The sequence below is a fragment of the Sapajus apella genome, unplaced genomic scaffold (genome assembly GCF_009761245.1).
Source record: "Sapajus apella isolate SASKATOON/1434 unplaced genomic scaffold, GSC_monkey_1.0 scaffold60, whole genome shotgun sequence".
NCBI lineage: Eukaryota > Metazoa > Chordata > Mammalia > Primates > Cebidae > Sapajus > Sapajus apella.
Genome location: NW_022437000.1, coordinates 10818170 through 10839459, shown reverse-complemented (window position 1 = coordinate 10839459; position 21290 = coordinate 10818170). Strand labels below are relative to the sequence as shown.

At 45.4% G+C, this 21290-nt stretch overlaps 1 protein-coding gene, 1 long non-coding RNA gene, 1 other non-coding gene and 1 pseudogene across 3 annotated transcripts in view; 3 read left to right on the top strand and 1 right to left on the bottom strand.

The window, feature by feature from the left end:
- The window catches only part of CARS2 (cysteinyl-tRNA synthetase 2, mitochondrial), a 53088-nt gene that overhangs the window by 23406 nt on the left and 8392 nt on the right, over positions 1–21290 (top strand). Inside the window, exons 7-10 of the mRNA XM_032246206.1 lie at positions 215–344; positions 3545–3678; positions 7895–7962; positions 20271–20337. Of these exons, the coding sequence (XP_032102097.1) occupies positions 215–344; positions 3545–3678; positions 7895–7962; positions 20271–20337 (399 nt within the window). The remainder of the gene's footprint in view (positions 1–214; positions 345–3544; positions 3679–7894; positions 7963–20270; positions 20338–21290) is intronic.
- LOC116528820 lies at positions 7214–7883 on the top strand. The gene is made up of 3 exons (XR_004259218.1): positions 7214–7648; positions 7741–7746; positions 7813–7883. It is a non-coding gene; the product is annotated as an uncharacterized LOC116528820 (long non-coding RNA).
- On the bottom strand, positions 15728–16807 carry LOC116528818 (annotated as a pseudogene).
- On the top strand, positions 16833–16973 carry LOC116528921. Its single transcript, XR_004259280.1, has one exon. It is a non-coding gene; the product is annotated as a U4 spliceosomal RNA (small nuclear RNA).

Below are 21290 nucleotides of genomic sequence, written 5' to 3'. Positions count from 1 at the left end.
TTCCCTGGTGGGGTGGCTGCCTGGGCTTCCCTGGTGGGGTGGCTGTCTGGGCTTCCGTGGTGGGGTGGCTGTCTGGGCCTCCATGGTGGGGTGGCTGTCTGAGCTTTCATGTGGCGGGGGGGCTGTCTGGGTTTCCCTGGTTGGGTGGCTGTCTGGGCTTCCATGCTGGGGTGACTGGCCTTCTTCCCACTGATGCACCGTTTTTCATCTGCAGCGGACTCTGACAAGCGTCATCCCAGCGACTTCGCCCTGTGGAAGGCAGCCAAACCCCAGGAGGTGTTTTGGTCCTCTCCCTGGGGACCTGGGAGGCCGGGCTGGCATATTGAGTGCTCTGCCATTGCTAGGTAAGGCGCCTGCTGCTTCGTGGGGGTGTGGGGCTCAGTTTCCCCTGGTGTCTGCTCAGGGCAGTGGAGGATGTGGACAGGAGCAGGTGCAGCCTGGCATGTGTGCCCATAGGTGGTTTTTTGGGAAGAGATTTTGCTGGAGTGTGACAGGGCATGGAAGGGACGAAGCAGACCCAGGACACAGCCAGCTCCCCAACCCCAGGACACAGCCAGCTCCCCGACCTCAGGACACATCCAGCTCCCCCGACCCCAGGACACAGCCAGCTCCATCCAGCTTTCCCCATCCCAGGACACAGCCAGCTCCCCAACCCCAGGACACAGCCAGCTCCCCAACTTCGGCACCTGCTCCATGTGGCGGAGAGGCTGCCTTTTGGTTCACACCTGCAGCCGCCCTGTTCCCTCACCCTTGTCTGCCATGACCAGTGCTTGGGGCCCTGGAGGAGAGTGCTCCCACCTACATCCCCCTCGCTTCGCACTTCTCTGGCCCCGAAATCCCTCTCCGCCTTCCTGCCAGCTCTTCTAGCCTAGACCACTCACACACCCAAGATGCTCCGTGGTGGAAATCTGAGCTCCTCCCAGATCTCTGGAGTCCCCTCTAGCTGCCCGCACTTGGGTCCCCTGTCACCAGAGCTGCTCTTCCCACTGTCTGCCTGGGACCGCGGCTGCCTGCCGCCCCCACTCAGTCCCATGACACTGCTCTCCTGGGCTGCTGTGGCATCCCCTGCTCTGGAAACACCCTGTCTGTCCCAGTTTCTGCCTTTCACCAGAGCCTTCTCCACCTTCTCTCTGGTCCCCTCTTTGGATGCGCCTCAGGTGTCCGTACCCTAAGACTCTGCCTGCCGCCAGGCTCCTTGCGTGGGCTGTGTATAAAGCAGCACCGCGCGTGCCCCGTACCACACGGCTGCCCACAGGGCTCGCCACGGTTATTTTCTTACTGTGGTGCTGGTTTGTGTGGCCCGACCTTCTGCAGGCAGCAGGGTACCCGGCCACGCGTTTGGACTGTTCCCCATGTTTCGCTGTTACAGTTATCCCTAGCGAATAACTGTGCCTATGTTTCCTATTTGTAGAAATCGGGTTTTTAAAAAAATCACTAAGCTGAAGGATTTTAGTATACCTGATGGCAAATCTTTATTGCAGTGAACAGTTTTAAAAATTAGAAACACAAAGAATGGTTAAGGTGAACACTTTAAGCTACTAGCGACATTGAAGGTTTTCATCTGGATAAATCCAGCCACCTCGAAGCCTGTGGGTGTTGAATTCAGGATGTGTTTCCTGGCTGGTGTAGAGGGAGTGTGGGTGGGGATAATGATTTCTCACACGAGGACTCTGCTCCAGTCATGGACTCCCAGACTGCTTGAGTATTCAGCTCTGAGTAGGGTTGCCCCATTCCACATCGTCGTGTTGGCTTCAGATCTTCAGAAGAGACAGTTGCTCATCTAAACACAAATGAGGTTCCTCCCGTCCCCTCCCCATTCCTAGGACCATGGTCTCCTGCCTCTGAATTTTGGTGATCTTCTTTAAGATCCAGAAAGAGTTTCTCCCTTTTCTGCTAAGGCCCCACCACTTGCACTGTGGTTATATGGCTCATCTGGAAAGGCTTCAGTAATCCCCGAGACACCAAACTCTGCTGTTACTAGGAAGCATGGGCCTGACTTTTGATTTTAAAAAGTTAAAAATGTCCAGTCACCAGTCATACGTTAACTACTTATAATACTTAATAGCAGACTATGGGGTATCAGCTGGGTTGTAGGTTTTTTTTTTTGAGATGGAGTTTCACTCTTGTTGCCCAGGCTGGAGTGCAATGGTGCGATCTCAGCTCATCACAACCTCCGCCTCCCTGGTTCAAGCGATTCTCCTGCCTCAGCCTCCTGAGTGGCTGGGATTCCATGCGCATGCCACCACACCCAGCTAATTTTTTTTTGTATTTTTCATAGAGACTGGTTTTCACCATGTTGGCCAGGCTGGTCTTAAACTCCTGACCTCAGGTGATCCACCTGCCTTGGCCTCCCAAAGTGCTGGGATTATAGGCATGAGCCATCATGCCCAGCCCAGATTCATTTTTTAGATTCAAATAATTGCTCTAAAGCAGGTAGAAAACATCTAGTGAGTTTCAAACGTAACGCTACTATTGAATACTTTATTTTTGTTGAAAGATTAAATAATGAAAAGAGACCATTATTGTTCCTTCTGAGCCTTCTCTTATTTTAAAATGGGTGTAACATAGAGGTTATGCTCCAGACTAACATAATGAAGGCTGTGGCCCCACAGTTCGCATCGTCGTGTTGGCGTCAGATCTTCAGAAGAGACAGTTGCTCATCTAAACACAAATGAGGCTCCTCCCGTCCCCTCCCATGGTTTCCTTCACAGCATTTGAACTGCAGGGAATGTTAGAGTTACCCTGAGACGACCCATCGCTAAGATGTAAAAATCTTAGAGCATCACACTGCAACGTGTGTTTCTGTGATGCCCGATCCCTTAAGCTTGAGGCCTGTGTGTGCAGTCCTTCCCCGAGCACAGGGAACCAGACCAGTGGGAGCAGGAAGGACCTCTGCGAGGCGTCGGCACCTTAGAAACTCTGCACCTATCATTGTAAGAAAATCCACCAGGCTGCAGCGTCGTCATGCTTCTGCAGCTGGTCCAGGGACAGAGCTTCGAGTGGGCTGGCCCAGCCTCATGTTCCCCATCACCGCCATTAGTTTTAGCGTGTGGGTTTACAGAAACGTGTTTTTGTGGCTGCATGGCGCTGCACTGTAGGAGAAAGGGTAACAACTGTCACGTGTTGCTTTGAACTCTCTTACCTTTTTATTCCCACGTGGCTGTTAGTTACATTTCCAGAAGCCACATGAAACACTGTCATGATTTTATATTTCCACCTCTTGTTAAAGTTGGAAAACCAGTAAACCCTACCTATTGAAAGTGAGTAAAGGTAATTTGTTGAGTTTAAAATATATACATATAGGTAGTACCTACAGCAAGAAGAATTAAGTCTCTTTACTGGGATGAAGAGTCATGAATAATGGGTTTATGATGACAGGATTTCAGTTTTCATTTGAATCAGTTAAATTACCATGTAGATTGATTTAAAATTGAGATCCGTTTATTCATTGCATTAAAAAGGCTGGAAGGAGTAAATAGATGACGTTTGAAGAAAATACGCTGCTTGATTGAATGAATTCACTACCTTGTACTGTGTCTTGCAGTATGGTGTTTGGAAGTCAACTGGATATCCATTCAGGTGGAATAGATTTAGCTTTTCCACATCATGAAAACGAAATTGCACAGTGTGAAGTCTTTCATCAGTGCGAGCAGTGGGGAAATTATTTTCTGCATTCTGGTAAGTAATGACTTCAGATTAACTTGTTCTGTTTCAGTTCTGGCGGTTCTGTCTTTGTTGGCCAAACAGCCACATTTGGAAATACATAGATCAGCTAATAGGTCAAGAAATGGATGTGCCTCTTAAATTATTTTTGAGTTTTAATCATTTGGACATGAACTTCCGTGGATTGCAGCAATGATTATACCTTTTTAGAACTGACTAGAATATGGAAAATGTTTGGCAATCCTGTTCTATAGAAGTTTCTTTCAAGTAAAATTCTTAAGGAACTTCTTTTTTTTTTTTTTTTTTTTTTTGAGACGGAGTTTCGCTCTTGTTACCCAGGCTGGAGTGCAATGGCGCGATCTCGGCTCACCGCAACCTCCGCCTCCTGGGTTCAGGCAATTCTCCTGCCTCAGCCTCCTGAGTAGCTGGGATTACAGGCACGCACCACCATGCCCAGCTAATTTTTTGTATTTTTAGTAGAGACGGGGTTTCACCATGTTGACCAGGATGGTCTCGATCTCTTGACCTCGTGATCCACCCGCCTCGGCCTCCCAAAGTGCTGGGATTACAGACGGAGTTTCGCTCTTGTTACCCAGGCTGGAGTGCAATGGCGCGATCTCGGCTCACCGCAACCTCCGCCTCCTGGGTTCAGGCAATTCTCCTGTCTCAGCCTCCTGAGTAGCTGGGATTACAGGCACGCGCCACCATGCCCAGCTAATTTTTTGTATTTTTAGTAGAGACGGGGTTTCACCATGTTGACCAGGATGGTCTCGATCTCTTGACCTCGTGATCCACCCGCCTCGGCCTCCCAAAGTGCTGGGATTACAGGCGTGAGCCACCGCGCCCGGCAAGGAACTTCAAGTAGTACAACGTAATGGTGATTAGGAACACTCCTTCCTGAAACTGTAATATTGTCACTAGACATCCCTGCCATTTTCTAATGGCCCTTTCTTCCACTGACCAGACCCCTAACTGAGGAACCCCAGCTGTCTGCTCTCAGAAGCGGATGCATCACTGTGAGTTAAGCAACACCTTGAACCCAGCAATTTTGGAAATCCCTGGGATATACTGGAAGGATCATATTTCCAAGTTTGCAGGGCCAGAATTAACCAGTCTTACTAACTTTTGGGGATGGACAGCGAAGGTATTTGAGACAAAGAAAGATAAAGAGTGTTTGGCAGTGATAGGATTTGGAGATGCAAACTTCAGCATCTAAAATACAGGAAATTAACAAGTGCTATTTTTTGAAGTCCTTGAATTAGGAAATTAGGCTGTCACTGTGCAGCATGAAATGCAGAAACGCTCCAGCTTTCTGGTCTGCAGCAGGGTTCACTTGGGTTTCTTCATGAAAGTAAACAGATGAGGCTGACTGCCCCCAGGCCACTTCCTGCAGCAGGTCCTTCACCCCGGGCACCCAGCAGGAGGCTCCGCTCCCACCGTTACCTACTGTGTCTGCCTAGCAGAGTGCCCGTTTTTGTCTAAAACTGAAGCAGAAAGCAAGCTGGCTGGGTGGCTGTTTGAGAACCTAGGAGTTGTTTTGTCCAGCACCGCACACCTTTTCCCTGGGGAGGGCTCAGCGCTAGCTGAAATCTGTTTTATTTCGCAGATGATGTCCCCTGCTCGGGGGAGCTCCTAATCAAAATGCATGCCTGCCACCCCCACTTTGTTTCAGCTGGTGCTTACGTGGGAAGGGAGTGCACATGGCTGGGTGGTGGAATATTTAAGGCATCACCCCTCCAGGAGCCCAGCACGGATTTCCATAGCGGGGGCCTGCACTCCTCTTTTGAACACCGGGAAGGAGGTCCCTCTCCCTTGGCCCAAGGACTTCTGAACCATGTTCTTGGAGAGGAAGCCTGCTCAGAGCCGTCTGGTGGGGCTGAGGCACTGAGTCCCAGGCACAGAGGCAGTTGTGTCCCTCGTCCCAGATTCGGCTCAGTTCATCGCCCCCGGACTGTCTGAGGAGCTGGAGTTGCTCCCTCCGCAGGCGGGTTTCTGTCTGCAAGTTTATCCTCTTCAGTAGGCCAGGGTTTGTAACTGACAGCATGACCTGCAGTGAGTCCTTCAGCCAGTGTGGAGCTGGGGGCAGGAAGGGCAGCCTTAGCCGTGCCGACGCTTCGCCCTCTCAGGTAGTGAGGAGGGGCTGGGGTCTAGAAACGGAGGTCAAGGTCATGTTCACCGTCAGATGTGGAAATGGGAAAGCGTTAGTTGTTGAGACAGTCTTGCTCCGTCCTCCAGGCCTGGGAGTGCAGTGGCGCGATCTCAGCTCACTGCAACCTCTGCCTCCCGGGTTCAAGCAGTTCTCCTGCCTCAGCCATCCTAGTAGCTGAGACTACAGGGGTGCATCACCACACCTGGCTAATTTTTGCATTTTTAGTAGAAGCAGGGTTTCACCATATTGGCCAAGGTGGTCTCAAACTCCTAACCTCAAGTGATCCACCTGCCTCTGCCTCCCAAAATGCTGGTATTGTAGGCGTGAGCCACTGCGCTGGGTGGGAAAGCTTTGCTGCCATTTTTCAGTGACTTTTACTACCTATTAAGGCACTAGGAATCTTTTTCATACTAGTTTGGCCCGAAACAAAACAGCAGTGTCTCCTGACACAGGAGAAGTGACACTTGTTCTCCTGCACCCAGTGGATGGAAGAGCTGAGTGGGCAGACGCTGTCCTGGCCTGGTAGGGCTGCTCTAGCCAAATACAAAGAGTGGCATCTTATGAACAGCGGGAATGGATCCTCATGGTTCTGCCGGCCGGAAGTCCTCCGTCTGCACACTGGCAGATTCCGTGGCTCGGAAGGGGCTGCTTCCTGTCCACAGACGGCTGTCAGCTCTCGAGGGCTCTGTCTGGGGTCTGTTTTAGAAAAGCCCTGATTCCATTCACATAGGCCCTGCCCCCAGGACATTGTCACCCATCACCCTCCTCAGGCCCCACCTTCAGTTACCATCACCTTAGGGCTGAGGATTTTAACAGGAATTTGGGAGGACGTACACACTCAGACCTTAGCAAATATGTTGCATTTTCGAAATATCAATTAAAAATTAGAATCGTGCTTGATATAATCACGTTATATAGAATTACATATTCAAAGTTATATATACTTTTTGGAAACCACATTCTAACCAGTTGGGTTATTTGTATTTTTTCTGAGGCAGAGTCTGTCTCTGTGGCTCAGGCTGGAGTGCAGTGGTGCGAACATAGCTCACTGTGGGCTCCACCTTCTGGGCTCAGGTGATCCTCCCACCTCAGGCTCCTGAGTTGTTGGGACTGCAGGCACACTCCACCACACCCAGCTAATTTTTTTTTTTGGAGAGACAGGGTGTCGCCATGTTGCCCAGACTGGTCTCCAAACTCCTGGGCTCAACTGATCCTCCCGCCTCAGCCTCCCAAAGGGCTGAGATTACAGGGGTGAGCCACAGTGTCAGCCTGGAGCACTCCTATTTGAAGTTGTGTCAGAGAAAGAGTAAGAGTCTTCTGTTAGAAACAGAACCCATCTCTTGGAGATAAGCCTTGTAAAGCTACAGGCCAGGGAGAATTTCAGGCTCTCATTTGGGAGTTATGGGTGTGGGTTTCCTTTTGTCCTTCACATGCATAGGACATGAAATAATTCCAAGGTCTTCAGAGTCTGTGGAAACCACTGCAGCAGAACCTCTAACCAATCCTACCTGGAGACCCACAGGCTCCACTCTGTATGGGCAGCGGTCAACAAGCTTTGCCGCCAAGTGCCTGATTAGCTGAATGAGAGCTTTGTCATTTCTTCGGATGCAGTCAGTGAAATCAGTATCTCTGGATTACAGGAAAGGAGAAAATGGATGAAATGGTGCCATCGGCACCATGCTTGCCCATTCTTGTTTAGCTCCTGAGTCAGCTGGGGCACCTATGCCATCGCCCTCAGTGTGGGGCTGGGTGTCCCTGAAGCCATGGAACCATGTAGGTGTGTCTTCCCAGAAGACACAGCACGGGTGAAGATTCTGTGCCGACATTCACCCGTCTGTGCAGTATATAGATGCAGATTCCCATGCGTTTCCCGAGGCAGAGCCCCTCACCCGGCTCCGACTGAATTCACCCGTCTGTGCAGTGTATAGATGCAGGTTCCCATGCGTTTCCCGAGGCAGAGCCCCTCACCCGGCTCAGACTGAATTCACCCCTCTGTGCAGTGTATAGATGCAGGTTCCCATGCGTTTCCCGAGGCAGAGTCCCTCACCCTGCTCCGACTGAATGCTTTTGTTTTTGTTTCAGGGCATTTGCACGTGAAAGGCAAAGAAGAAAAAATGTCCAAATCTTTAAAAAACTACATTACTATTAAGGTAATATGCTTGTTGTATTGTGTCTCCGAGGTGCTGATGGCTTGCTGAACCCATCTTAAAGGCTTCTTTGTCATTTGAGAGCCGCAGAATCCAGCTCCCAGTGTCCTCTGGCCCCTTTCCTATGACAAGACCTGCCTCATCTTCCTCCCATTCTAAATGGCTCTCCGCCTCATCTCGCTCTTTGGCTGGGCACCGTCTGCTGTTTCCTGAGGTCTCTTGGTGGAGCTTCCCTTTCTCTTTCTTTGTTTCAAAGCTGGTGCTTTCTTGTTGTCTTTTCCTTTTATAATGGTTGTTTCTCTCGGCGCATCTGCTAACTTCCTTCCCTTCCTTACCTGCCACCTCCTCCTGGTGTGGATTTTGCTGTTTGCCTTTAGTAGGCTCAGAGCTGGCTGGACCCTTAGCCAACCTGAGAAACGTCGTTGTGCTGTGGCACTGACACACAGAATGTGCACTCGCAGAGGGCTCTGGCTGAAATAGTTTGAGTTGCTCCTTTGTCTTCTGGCCTGTCTTTAAATGTAATTTAATTGCAGAGTAAATGGAGAAGAATAGTATCCAGATCTCAACCACCTAAATAGCAAACTGGTGAAAGCTATTCCTGTCAGATTTAAGATAAACCAACAGGGACTGCTCCTCACAAAATAATTTGTATATACTTTCCTTAAGTAGAATTTTTCCATTTTATCCTAGGCAAAATGTCAAACCTGTAGAAAAGTTGAAAGAAACTTTCCCTTGACACCACCCAGATTCAGTAGTTGTAATTATTTTGCTGCATTTGGTGTGTAGGATCTTCTTCCTCTACCCAGCTTCGATTCTCCCGCCGGGGGCCTGTAAATTAGACTGGCCAAAGAGAGATTAACAAGAGAAAAACAAAGACAAATAGATTAGCGTGTGCACGGTGCATGTAGAGATGGAGCCCGGGGGTGGTGGTGCACGGGGGTGGTTGGAGCCCGGCCCCTGTGGGGACCTTGCTTTATTGAGCTTCACTTTACCGCACTTCGAGATGCTGTGTTTTTACAAATTGAAGGTTTGTGGCAGCCCTGCACTGAGCAAGTCTGTTGGCATGATTTTGCCAACAACATGTTCTCACTTCGTTTCTGTGTGTCATATTTCAGTAATTCTTGCAATATTTCAAAGTTTTGTATTAAATCCATTACGATCTGTGATCAGTGATCTCTGATGTTACTGTTGTAATCATTTTGGGGCTCCATGAACCACACCCACGTACGGCAGAACTTAGTATGTGTTGTGCGTGTTCTGACCGCTCCACCAGCCATCCATTCCCTTCAGTCTGCCTCTCCTCGGGCTCCCCTGTTTCCTGAGACAAAACAATATTGAAGTCAGGCCAGTTACTAGCCCTACAGTGGCCTCCAAGTGTCCAAGTGAAAGGAGGAGACACACATGTCTCACTTTCAGTCAAAAGCTAGCAATGGTTAAGCTTCATGAGGAGGGTATGTCAAAAGCTGAGACAGGCTGAAAGCTAAGCCTCTTGCACTAAACATTCAGCAAAGCTCTGAATGTAAAGGAAAAGTTCTTGAAGGAAATCAGAAGTGCTGTTCCAGCAAACACTTGAATGGTTAGCAAGCAAAACAGCCTTATTGTGATAATGGAGAAAATTTGAGTGGTCTGTATAGAAGATCAAACCAGCCACAACGTTGCCTTAAGCCATAGCCTAATCTGGTATAAGGCCCCAACTCTCTTCAATTCTGTGAAGGCTGAGAGAGAAGAGAAAGCTGCAGAAGAAAAGTTGGAAGCTAGCAGGGGTTGGTTTGTGAGGTTGAAGGAAAGAAGCCATGTCCATAATATGGTGAAGCAACAAGTACTGATGGAGGAGCTGTGGCAAGTTATCCAGAAGACCTAGCTAAAATAAGTGATGAAGGTGGCCATACTAAAGAGCAGATCTTTCAATATAGATGAAACAGCCTTCTATTGGAAGAAGATGCTGTCTAGGACTTTTGTAGCTAGAAAGAAGTCAATACCTGGCTTCAGAGCTTTAACCTGGCTAACTGTTGTTAAGGGCTAATGCTGCTGGTGACTTTTAAGTTGAAACCAGTGCTCACTGATGATTAAAAAAATCCTAGGGCCCTTAAGAATTATGCTAAGTCAGCTCTCCCTGTGCTGTGTAAGTGGAACATCAAAGCCTACATGACAGTACATTTATTTACAGCGTGGTTTACTGAATATTTCAAGCCCACTGTTGAGACCTACTGCTCAGAAAAAAGGATTCCTTTCCAGATATTGACAGTGCACCTGGTCACCCAGGAGCTCTGATGGAGTCATACACGGAGAGTAATATTGTTTTTATGCTACTCAGACAGCATTCTGCAGCCCATGGATCAAGGAATAATTTCAATTTTAAGTCTTATTATTTAAGAAAAACATTTCCTAAGGCTATAGCTGCCATAGATAGTGATTCCTCTGATGGATCTGGACAAAGTAAGTTGGAAACCTTCTGGAAAGGATTCACCATTCTAGATGCCAGTAAGAACATGTATGATTGATGGGAGTAGATCAAAATATTTACATTAACAGGAGTTTGAAAGAAGTTAAGTCCAACTCTCATGGTTGACTTTGAGGGGTTCAGGACATCATTGGAGGAAGTCACTGCATATGTGGTGGGAATAGCAAGAGAACTATTGGAATTGGAAGGTATCCTGGAGATGCGACTGAACTACTGCAACCTCATAAAAACTTGAACATTGAGGAGCTGCTTCTTATGGATGAGCAAAGAAAGTGGTTTGAGGTGGAATCTGCTCCTGGTGAAGATGCTGGGGACGTTGTTGCAATGACAACAAAGGATTTAGACTGTTACATAAGTTTAGTTGGTAAAGCAGTGTCAGGGTTTGAGGGGATTGGCTCCAGTTTAGAAAGACATTCTGCCGTGGGTAAAATGCCATCAGACATCGGATGCTACAGAGAAATCCTTCATGCAAAGAAGAGTCAATTGGTGGCGCAGACTTCATTATTGTCTTGTTTTAAGAAATTGCCACAGTAACTCAGCCTTCAGCAACCACTACCTTGATCAGTCAGCAGCCACAGTATTGAATGAAAACCTGATGACTCACTGAATGCTCCTATGATTGTTAGCATTTTTTTTTTTAGCAATAAAGTATTTTTTCATTAAGGTATGTACATTGTTCTTTTAGACGTAATGCTATTACATACTCAATAGACTGCAATATAATAGTGTAAACATAACTTTTATATGCACTGGGAAACCGAAACATGTGTGCCTTTATTGTGATATTTGCTTTATTGTGGTGGTCTGGAACCAAACCCTCAGTATGTCTGAGGTCTGCCTGTGAACCATGCTAGGCCAAACAAAAGAAAAGGAGGTGTGGGCTTGAGGAAGGGAGGCAAGTTATGGGAGGGTGACCAGGGAAAGAATGATAAACAAGGGCTGTTGAGTAAAATTTGATTTGCAGGTTGAGCCTCTAGTGAGAGCTGTTAGGAGTCCTCACCCTGGCACAGCAGAGGGACACGCTTTTTACAACGGGGAGCTTCCTTCACAAGGAAAACTCCCACCCTGCTTTTAGAGCATTTCCTGCATCTGCTTGTTCTCAATGGCATTTAGCCCAAAATAATCTGTATGCCAGGGAGGCATATTCAGGGCTGGCGGGCTTGGTACTCTTCAGGGACTTTATCCGTGTTTATGGAAGTGGTGAGCGTGTGTGTACATGTGCGTCTTTGTGTGAGCATGTGTTCACATGCACGCCCATATATGCATGCTTGTTATCGACCATTAGAAAATACATTGAAGACATTATGATACTTCTCTGTTCTTTAAGCAACTCCTAAAAAGAAGGATGCTTTCCTGCATAATCCAGGCACCTAAAAAGCAGTAACTTCTTCGTATTATCTAGTCTATATTCTGTTTTTCTTCTTTTGTTGTTGTTGTTTTTTTTGTCTCATTGTCACCCAGGCTAGAGTGTAGCGGCATGATCTCAGCTCACTGCACCCACCACCTCTTGGGTTCAAGTGACTCTCCTGCCTCAGTCTCCCAAGTAGCAGGGATTACAGGTGTGTACCACCAGGCCTGGCTGATTTTTGTCTCGTTTAGTAGAGATAGGCTTTCACCATGTTGGCCAGGCTGGTCTTGAACACCTGACCTCAGGTGATCCACCTGCCTCGGCCCCTGAAAGTTCTGGGATCACATGGGTGAGCCACAGCACCTGGCCTATTTTCTCCAGTTGTCCCCAAAATGTGTTTTATGGTTTTATTTTTACACCAGGAGCTGATCAGCGTTCATGTGTTGCATTTGTGTGTTGTGTCTTGTTTTTTTTTAATGTGGTTTAAAAAAATACATAAAAGTTATCTTAACCATACAGTTCAGTAGTGTTAATATATTCACGTTGTTATGCAACAAATCTCTAGAATTTTTGTAAAACCAAAACTGTGGACTCATTGAACAGCTTCCCATTTCCTCTTTCCCCAGGCCTTGGCAAGAGCCCTTCTACTTTCTGTTTTCATGATTGTCCTTTTGTGACTGGCATATTTCACTTAGCATGGTGTCATCAAGATTCACCTATGTTATATTCCATGTCAAAATTTTCTTCCTGTGGGCTGAATTATATTTCGTTGTTCTTTCTAGGTTTGTAAGCTAATCTACAGGAGTCTTTCTACTTTTATTTTCCCTTTGGTGTTGCCTTTTTGAAGAGATTGGGCCATTTGTCTTGTTAAACAGCCCACATTTTGGATTTGTCTGTTTCTTTGTTTATTTAGCTTGTTCTTCTATCTCCTGTAGTTCCTTTCACTGGAAGTTAGGATAAGGCTTGGTTTGACCTAGGTAAAATGCTTTTCGGCAGGAATACCTTGTAGTTGATGCTGTGAACTCAGTGCATTCCCCTGGGGGCTGCAGGGTCAGGTTGTCCTATGATTCACAATGGTGAGTTTTACTGTTTGGTTAAGGAATGACCCCCAGATTTCTCTACTGTTGTAGAGTTTATTTTCTTCTTATGAATATTAAGCATCTGAGAGGTGGCATGCTGTGTGGTATTTTGTTCTCTAATAATCTTCCACCCTATGGTTTTAGAGGCGTCATTTGATCATGTATTTCATTGGTTATTACAAAGTCATAGTTGTCTAATTGTTCCCTCATTTACATTTATTAGTTGCCATTCCTCTTAAAGAAAATGGTTTTATCTTTCTTTTTTTTTAGTATATAGAGTCAAGGATTTATATTTAGTGTATTGTCAATTCAGCATTATCTTTTTGGTGTTCAAATCATCCTGTATTTGGCCAGGGAGGGCTCTTCTGACTGGCTCCGGCCCCCAGGGACAGACCCCTCAGGCTCTGTAGTACCCTCCTGTACCTGCCTGCCTTTTGCTTTCCCACCCAGACCTGCCATTTCTCCAAGCAACCTCCCTGCCTTTGAGGGGAAATGGGATTTTGAAGGCAAGACTCAGGCACTGCGATGTCGATTGCTACTGTAGTGACATTGCCTCTAGGCTTTGTCAGGAGCAGAGCTTGGGGACAGGAAGATAAACCTGTACATACAAAATAGATTCCTTATTTGGGTTCATTTTGATATATCCAAATAAAATTTAATATCACAGGGCCTTTTAGTTTTAGCTCTTTTTTTTTCTCTCTTGCTAAACACTTTATAAAAGCATATCAACTTATTGCTTTGTCTTTTTACATAAGTGATACAAATTTTATTTTTCATGCTAAAATTTTTTATACATTGTGTCATATGCAATGATAAGAGTAATGATTACAGCTGAATTAAAAAATAGCATTTTGGGGTATTTCTATTTGTTTGCTACTATGATAAGCATGTTTTGTTACATGAACAGCAATAATAATTACAATTATGGAATTGCTCAATTCATAAATGTAGTAAGTGTGTCATGATGGAGGTCACTATATAATGTAAACAAACAGTAAGTTCTCACACATATTTTCACATTCTATATTATTATTTATTGTATAATTAGAATCAAGGATTAGAATCTAGGTAATACCATCGTTCAAATATCTGACCAAGTGAGCAAGCACATCAAATCATTTTCCAAAGTCATTTATTGTTTAGTTCTAAAGAAAAATATGACACAAAACATAAGACGCATGGCTTGTTGATAATTCATGCCTCAAACCATTATATAATAAAAATTGGCATCCTTTGCAACTTGGCATTTGTTTCATCTGACACAATAATAAAAAAGATGAATGGTACTGTCAGCACTTGGAATTACCCAGCTACAGCTGATACAGTCTCTCCCAGACTTCTAGTTTCTAAAATTCTGGGGAAGTGAGACAATTTGAACTATAACTCTACCTGGTAGTAATATGACCTTTTGGTCACTGGCTTAATACTAACCCTTTTTTGTTTTTTAATATACAAAATATGCTGAAATCATATCTCTGAAGCACATTTCAATTAATGTAATTAAACAGAAGGTAACAGCTTCCTTCTAGAAGACCTGTAGATTTAGTTACGAAAAATTTGTCATCTTTGTTAATTTATGGAACATTTTTACAGTCAAATACAGATCATACTCTATTTTTCCATATAGAGTCTGTGATAAACACTTGTACAAAAAACTATAAACATGGTCAAATTAGTTTTAAAAATGGAAATTACCATTTTTATCTCTTTAGTAACTTTAATCACTTGATTTTATCCAATTTAAGGACAGACTTCAAAAATCCACTGTGAAATTTGTATTCTGACTAAGCACAAAAATACATAAATGTTAGTTCTAGTCAGAAATTTCAGCTGACAAGTGAAAATTTCACTTTAAAATAAGTACATCTGGGATACAGAAATTAAATTTTTGATCTAAACACATCATAAATATATTGTTGTAATATAAAAATAATTTTTTAAAAGAAATGTTTAACAGTCTTTTTCCTCCACCATCTGAAACATGTAAAATTGCAACCTAATGTTGCCAAACATGTCTTCACCATTCTTTAGTATGAAAAGCAACATTAAAAAGGAGTATCAAAATATTTTATTTCAAGTTTATTTTATGCCAGATCCAGCATGTATCTGGAACCTATTCATATCCTATGGGTTTCTGAATTTCATTTTCCTATTTACTATTTTTATGAGAAACTTGTTTTAATGAATCTGTACCACTTTATTTTACATTTACTAAAGCTGTATAAAAGCCATGCATAGTTTGTTTACAGTATTGTACATTAAATGATAATGTTTGAAGATCACACAAAGATTTCACAAAACTATAATATAGAAAGACATGTGAAAACATTATTTAGGGGCTTTCAAAAATTTTAGGTACGAATTTTGCAATTTTGCAAAGATTATTTTGGCTTATAAATGTTAGGCAGTCACAAAGTTGAAATAAGTGACAAAAACATGCAGATGATTACAGTTTCAACAAATGAAAATGAAATGTTTAGCTAAAAGCTTAAATATTGTGTAGCTGAAATACCATGTAACAATGGGAATTTTTATAAAACAGGGAAAAAAGTTATTCTTTAAAAGTCTTCCATGAATAATAGACTTTCAGTAATTTTCTATAAAAACATTCAGAAATTAAGTTTCTCAAATTATGTTCATAACCAAAATTACGTTTTCAGTAGTGACTGGAGCTATGACTTTTAAATATTTATTAATTGTACTATAGGCGAAGTCCCAGCTTTTCCCTGTAGGGGATAGGCTGGAGAAGGAAATAAACCAGTCAATTTAGATTCAAGTGAAAGATCCTAGTACATCATTAACACAGAGTGGAGACTTACGAGAACTGCAGCTCCACATACCTTTAATTGTACTCTTAAAACAGAAGTATAAACTTTAGGTTAGTTCAGTTTAAGATCTCTTATTAGGAAGTACGTCTTCTTTGAGGATATAGGAAATATCATAGATACTTCTTCTTTAAACCCATCTCTTCCAGTTTTTACTGAAGTACATTTAAATCTTCAGACTGCCCCAACTGGTAAATGTGTTTCTTCCACAGTTTGACATACTGATACCTCTCCTGGGATATCTGTTCAGAGTGGTCAAAGTACGTTGTTGTCACAGTAACTTGCATCCTGAGTAATGTGCTGTGCACTTTGATGGATGTCAGAGTGCAGAAATCATACACATAACTCATTTCCTCTGCGGTAACGGTAGGTACTGTGTAATCAATTTGTTGCATATCAAGTGGACCAGTATTGGTCGTGTTGTCTGAGCATGCCTACCTAATAACCATTTGTGGAAATCTAACTTGGACAGTGATGTTTTCAACTTCGACAGAGTAATAGTTATTGTTCATTCTATTTAGTGTTTTGTGATGTTTAAATACATGTATGCTTCTGAACGTCATAACTGACATGCTGATTTTACAGCAGTGTATTTCACATTGCTAGAGCCATGGCAAAGGAAAAACAAAGCCAATCCGGAAAGGAGCAGACAGACACAGAAGCCACCACATGCAACTTTGTTCTTGGCCTTCATCGCTGATCACTATATGGAATCACTGCCACCGTTGGTGTCTTGCCCCCTAGGAATTCTTCCTGTTCCCTGACAAGTAGGGCAGGTGGCACCGTCTCTTCCTGTTAATTCCACATATGGAAACTGAGAGATCTCTTTCTTCCATCTTCATTATGGACTTCAGTGTTAACCCATCCATTCCACATATTTTCGGATCTGACTCCATCATAAGCATCTTCTTTGCTTGAATGCAAAAGCAAATGAGAAAGAGGCTTTTCCATGTTGGCACATGGGGCACTGCACAGTCCCGGGCTGTTTCAGCACAGCCAGGCCCAAGGACAGGGTCGGGGAGTACACTGTTCCAAGTCCTGGGGTGTGCGGCAACTGGCTTGGAGCAAGTGGCCACCGCAGAGCTCTGCTTTATCTTCAAACACACACAAAATAAATTTTAAAACTTAATGCCAGTAATACTGTGAAAAGTAAAACTGTTAGCTTTGCACAGTGGCAGTATCGTAGCCAATGAGGTTTATCTGAGGCGTGATTATTGCTCATTGAAAACTCTTCCCAATACCCTGCCATGATGACTTGCAATATAGTCGGCATTGGCAATTTTTGACAGTCTCTACAGAGACTGAATTTCTTTTAAAAAGCAAAACTATTGAGTAAAACTTAAAGCTTCTTTTTATTTCTTTTTAAACTAATAGCTTTATTGAGGTATAATGCACATACTGTATAAGTCACCCTTTTAAATTGTACTGCTTGGTGGTTTGTGGGATATTCACGGTTGTGAAGCCATCACCACTATCCAGGAACGTGTTCATCACCCCGAAAAGGAACCTCACACCCATGGGCAGTCGCTTCTCACTCCCACTTCCTCCCGGCCCCTGGCAGCCACGCGTCTGCTTTCTGTTTCTGTGATTCACCTGTTCTGCACTTGTGTTTCTTTTTCTCCTAGACTGTATCCCATTAAAGCTATGTGGTCTGAACGTACACCCGCAGAGGGTAATGATTTCCTTTCACTAACACAAGAGGTTCCTTTGTTGGTCTCTCTTTCCCTTTCCAATTTCCAGTTTCCTTTTTTTTGTTGTTGTTGTTGAGACGGCGTGTCTCTCTGTCTTCCAGGCCATAGTGCATTAGTGTGATCTCCACTCACTGCAACCTCCGCCTCCCAGATTCAAGCGATTCTTGTGCCTCAGCCTGTCAAGTAGCTGGGATTACAGGCGCTCGCCACCACACCCAGCTAATTTCTGTATTTTTAGTGGAGACAGGATTTCGCCATGTTGGCCAGGCTGGTCTTAAACTCCTGACCTCAGGTGGTCCACCTGCCTCAGCCTCCTGAAGTGCTGGGGTTCCAGGCGTGAGCCACCGCGCCTGGCCCCAGTTTACTTTCATTGTCTTATCTGCGGTACGTTTGCAGGGTTTAGCGTTAACACTGAAGAGAGTGTGGAGAAGGCCGGCCTGGAGCCCACCTGCACCCATTCCCTCCCCAGCAGCCACAGTTGTGTTCTGTTTCTGGGTTCACCTTCCCGTGTTCTGTTTCACACGATAGGCCAATACGTATAAACCTTTCTGTCTCATTCACGAGGCAGTGTCGTGTGTGCTGCCTTTTCCCTAACAATTTGAGGTTTTAATTTGATTATAAACATGGTGGGTTTAACTGCAGAAAGTTTGAGAACTGCGGACAAGACGAAGAAGCACGTGGTAGAAAAATCCAAAGGTACTGAGTGTGGAAAGCAGGCCTCCTGCCCGGCCACCGTCCCCATTGGCCGGCTCCTCTCCTGAAGCAGCGGCTAGTTTATTCGGAGCAGGTGTGTGTTCACACATCTCCCTGTAACTGTGCTTCTCATCTTCCCTTCACACACAGTGGTGTCGTTTTGCACTTGCTTTACTTTGCTGATGAATCTCTTGGCCTTAGTTGGTTTTCTACCATATGGAGTTGGTTTGTTCTTTCAGACGGCTGAGTGGTCCAGTGTGTGGGTGCAGCTTAATTAATTTAAAGAATCCCCTGTTGATGGTCATTTACATCTTGCCATATTTTCCACTAGGGTATGTGCATTTTAAATTTTCACAGACATTGCCATGTCTGCATTCTCAGCGGCCGCTTAGTGGCTCGTGCAGTGATGTGCCATGATTTTATTTCCTGGTGTCGGGCTTGTTTGTGAGACCTGTACTCTGTAGGCAACAGTGCTGTGATGAATATCCTTCTGCTAAATATCTGTGTACATCTAATGATTAGTGACTTGGGAAAAGTGCCTTGAGGTTGAATCACACATCAGAGGATACAGGCACATTCAAAATGTTTTGGATACAGCCACTGTTTTTTTTTTTGTTTGTTTGTTTGTTTTATCAGTAAGTATTATTTACATTCCCACTGGCAGTAGATGAAAATGTCTCTTTCCCAGGTCTCTCCAACATCAAATTAGAATTGTAATCAGGTTGCCTTTTTCCCTTTCTTTCTTTTTTTTTTTTGAGAGAGGGTCTTGCTGTCACCCAGGCAGGAATGCAGTGGCACCTGGTGCAGTCTCAGCTCACTGCAGCCTGGAGCTCGTGGGCTGTGGCAAACCTTCCACTTCAGCCCCCCCGAGGAGCCGGGACTGCAGGCATGCACCACCACGCCTGCTAATTTTGTATTTTTTTTAAAGATGGAGTCTCACTGTGTTGCCCAGGCTGGTCTCAAACTCCTGGGCTCAAGTGATCCTCCTGTCTTAGCCTCACAAAGTGACCCATGAAACGTGGCCCATTTTTCTTGTTGATTTGTGAAGAATGACAACTGGATTTTAAATGTCCATGTCTTTGTTTGCTGTGTTGATTTGTCTATACGTGTTTACTGGTGATTTTTCTTTTATATTTTTCTTAGTTCCTTGAGGACGTTAAATTATTGCCCTACATCTTAAAGATACTTGCCACATTCCTGCTTTCTAGCATAACAGCCTTTTCCTGCCAGTCCTCCTTGTCTTAGAGACTACTGATAGACATATAATAGCCTGGCTGAAAACGCGATGCCTTCTTCGTAACGGAGGCCACAGTCTGTGTAGAAAGAGCTCAACTCCTGGAGCTCATAATGGTTTAAAACCTGCTTTCTAGTTATTGTACCTCTCAAAGCAAGCGACGGCCTGGCCCAGTAGAGAGGCTCTGTCTCCCGCCCCTGCCCAGGGGCTCTGGGGCTGCGTAGCGCTGGTGTCATAGGAAGTGCCCTGGCAGCTGGCGTGCGTACCCAGCGGCCTGCCTGTGAGTGTGCACCCTGTGACCTCGTGAGCTCACTGGGGCTCACATGGCTTGTCCTTGTCCCCACCTGAAGGCCGAGCCAGTCCTCTGGCCTGGGCTCAGGGAGATCGCTTACCTCCCAGAGTCAAACAGCGCACGCTTACACCACTGTCATCACGTTTCGCCTCTCAGGTGGCCATGGCAGGTTGCGTGGTGGAACCAGAGTAGGACAGAAACTTGCTGACATCAGCCAGCACAGAGCAGGAACACGCTAAAAAATTAATTCCAGGAGCACCCACAGTATTCAAGAGTTTCACATCCTTGTCAGAATACTGTGTAATGAAGTTGTGCTTCCCCTTTCTGTATTATTAGGAAACAGTCCATAGAAACGGAATGTTCTAGAAAGATTAGATTCTAGATTTCTATTAGAACTACTGTAGCTCACTGCAGGAGCCCCCCCACCCCAGAGTAGGGAATTTCAGGGAACAGTGGCTTTCTCCTCTTTCTCTTTCCACAAATACTGAGATTGAGCATGGAAAGTTCCGTGAGGAAATCACCAGGAAACAGGCGGTAACCGTGAGAGTTTGGAGGGCACACTTCATCAAGATTCCCGATTTCTTGATAGGTAGAGGTAACTCATGTAATTGTCGTAAATAACATCGTCTCAGGGCGGTGCGAAGTGTGAAAGCAAAGCCTCGTGACTGCCTGTCTGTCGCTTTCCCAGGACTTTCTGAAGACCTTTTCGCCCGACATCTTCCGGCTCTTCTGTCTGAGGAGCAGCTACCGCTCAGGTGAGAGGGGCATGCGTGGGGTGGACTCCTCCCCAGCTCAGACACAGTCATTCTGACAGGACTGGGAACGGCAAATGCAGGCCAGAGAATAGGCAGAGCATTGCGAGTGCAGCGGCCGTGTGCCTTAAGGTTTGGTTTCAGAGGGTGAGCCCAGAGGACGAGGGATCCCAGCTCTGGGCCAGGCTCAGCCTGTAGTGGACGTGGGCTTCCTTGTCAATCTCGAGTCCTCTCCATTCACAAGTTGTGAACCCGCAGCACCTCGGCCTCCTGTCCTGTGAACTGGGAGGTTCAGCCTGCCACAGGCACTGAATTTGGGAGCCCTCAAACATGACCCGCCTGTCCCACCCCGGGACAGTGCTTCCCCACACAGTGTGTAACAGAACAGGGTCTCCTGGACGAATGGTGATGATTCCTGCCATCTGCACGATCACCTGCTGCCCCGGGCAGGGCTCTTGGCCACGAATCGTCTAGCACTGGCCTGGCATGGTGGTTCATGTGTATGATCCCAGCACTTTGGGAGGCCGAGGCTGGCAGATGTTTTGAGTCCAGGAGTTTGAGACCAGCCTGGGCAGCATAGCGAGATCTCATCTCTACAAAAAATACAAAAGGCTGGCACAGTGGCTCACGACTGTAATCCTAACTCTTTGGGAGGCTGAGGCAAGTGGATCATTTGAGGTCAGGTAGTTTCAGACCAGCTTGGCCAACATGGTGAAACCCCATCTCTACTAAAAATACAAAAATTAGGCTTGGCAGTGTGTGCCTATAATCTCAGCTACTCAGGAGGCTGAGGCAGGAGAATCGCTTGAACCTGGGAGGTGGAGGCTGCAGTGAGCCATGATCTTGCCACTGCGGTCTAGCGTGGGTGACTGAGCAAGACTCCATCTGAAAAAAAAAAAAAAAAAAAAAAGAGCTGCACCCCTGGTGGCCAGTGAGGGCTGGGATGGTGGCACCGC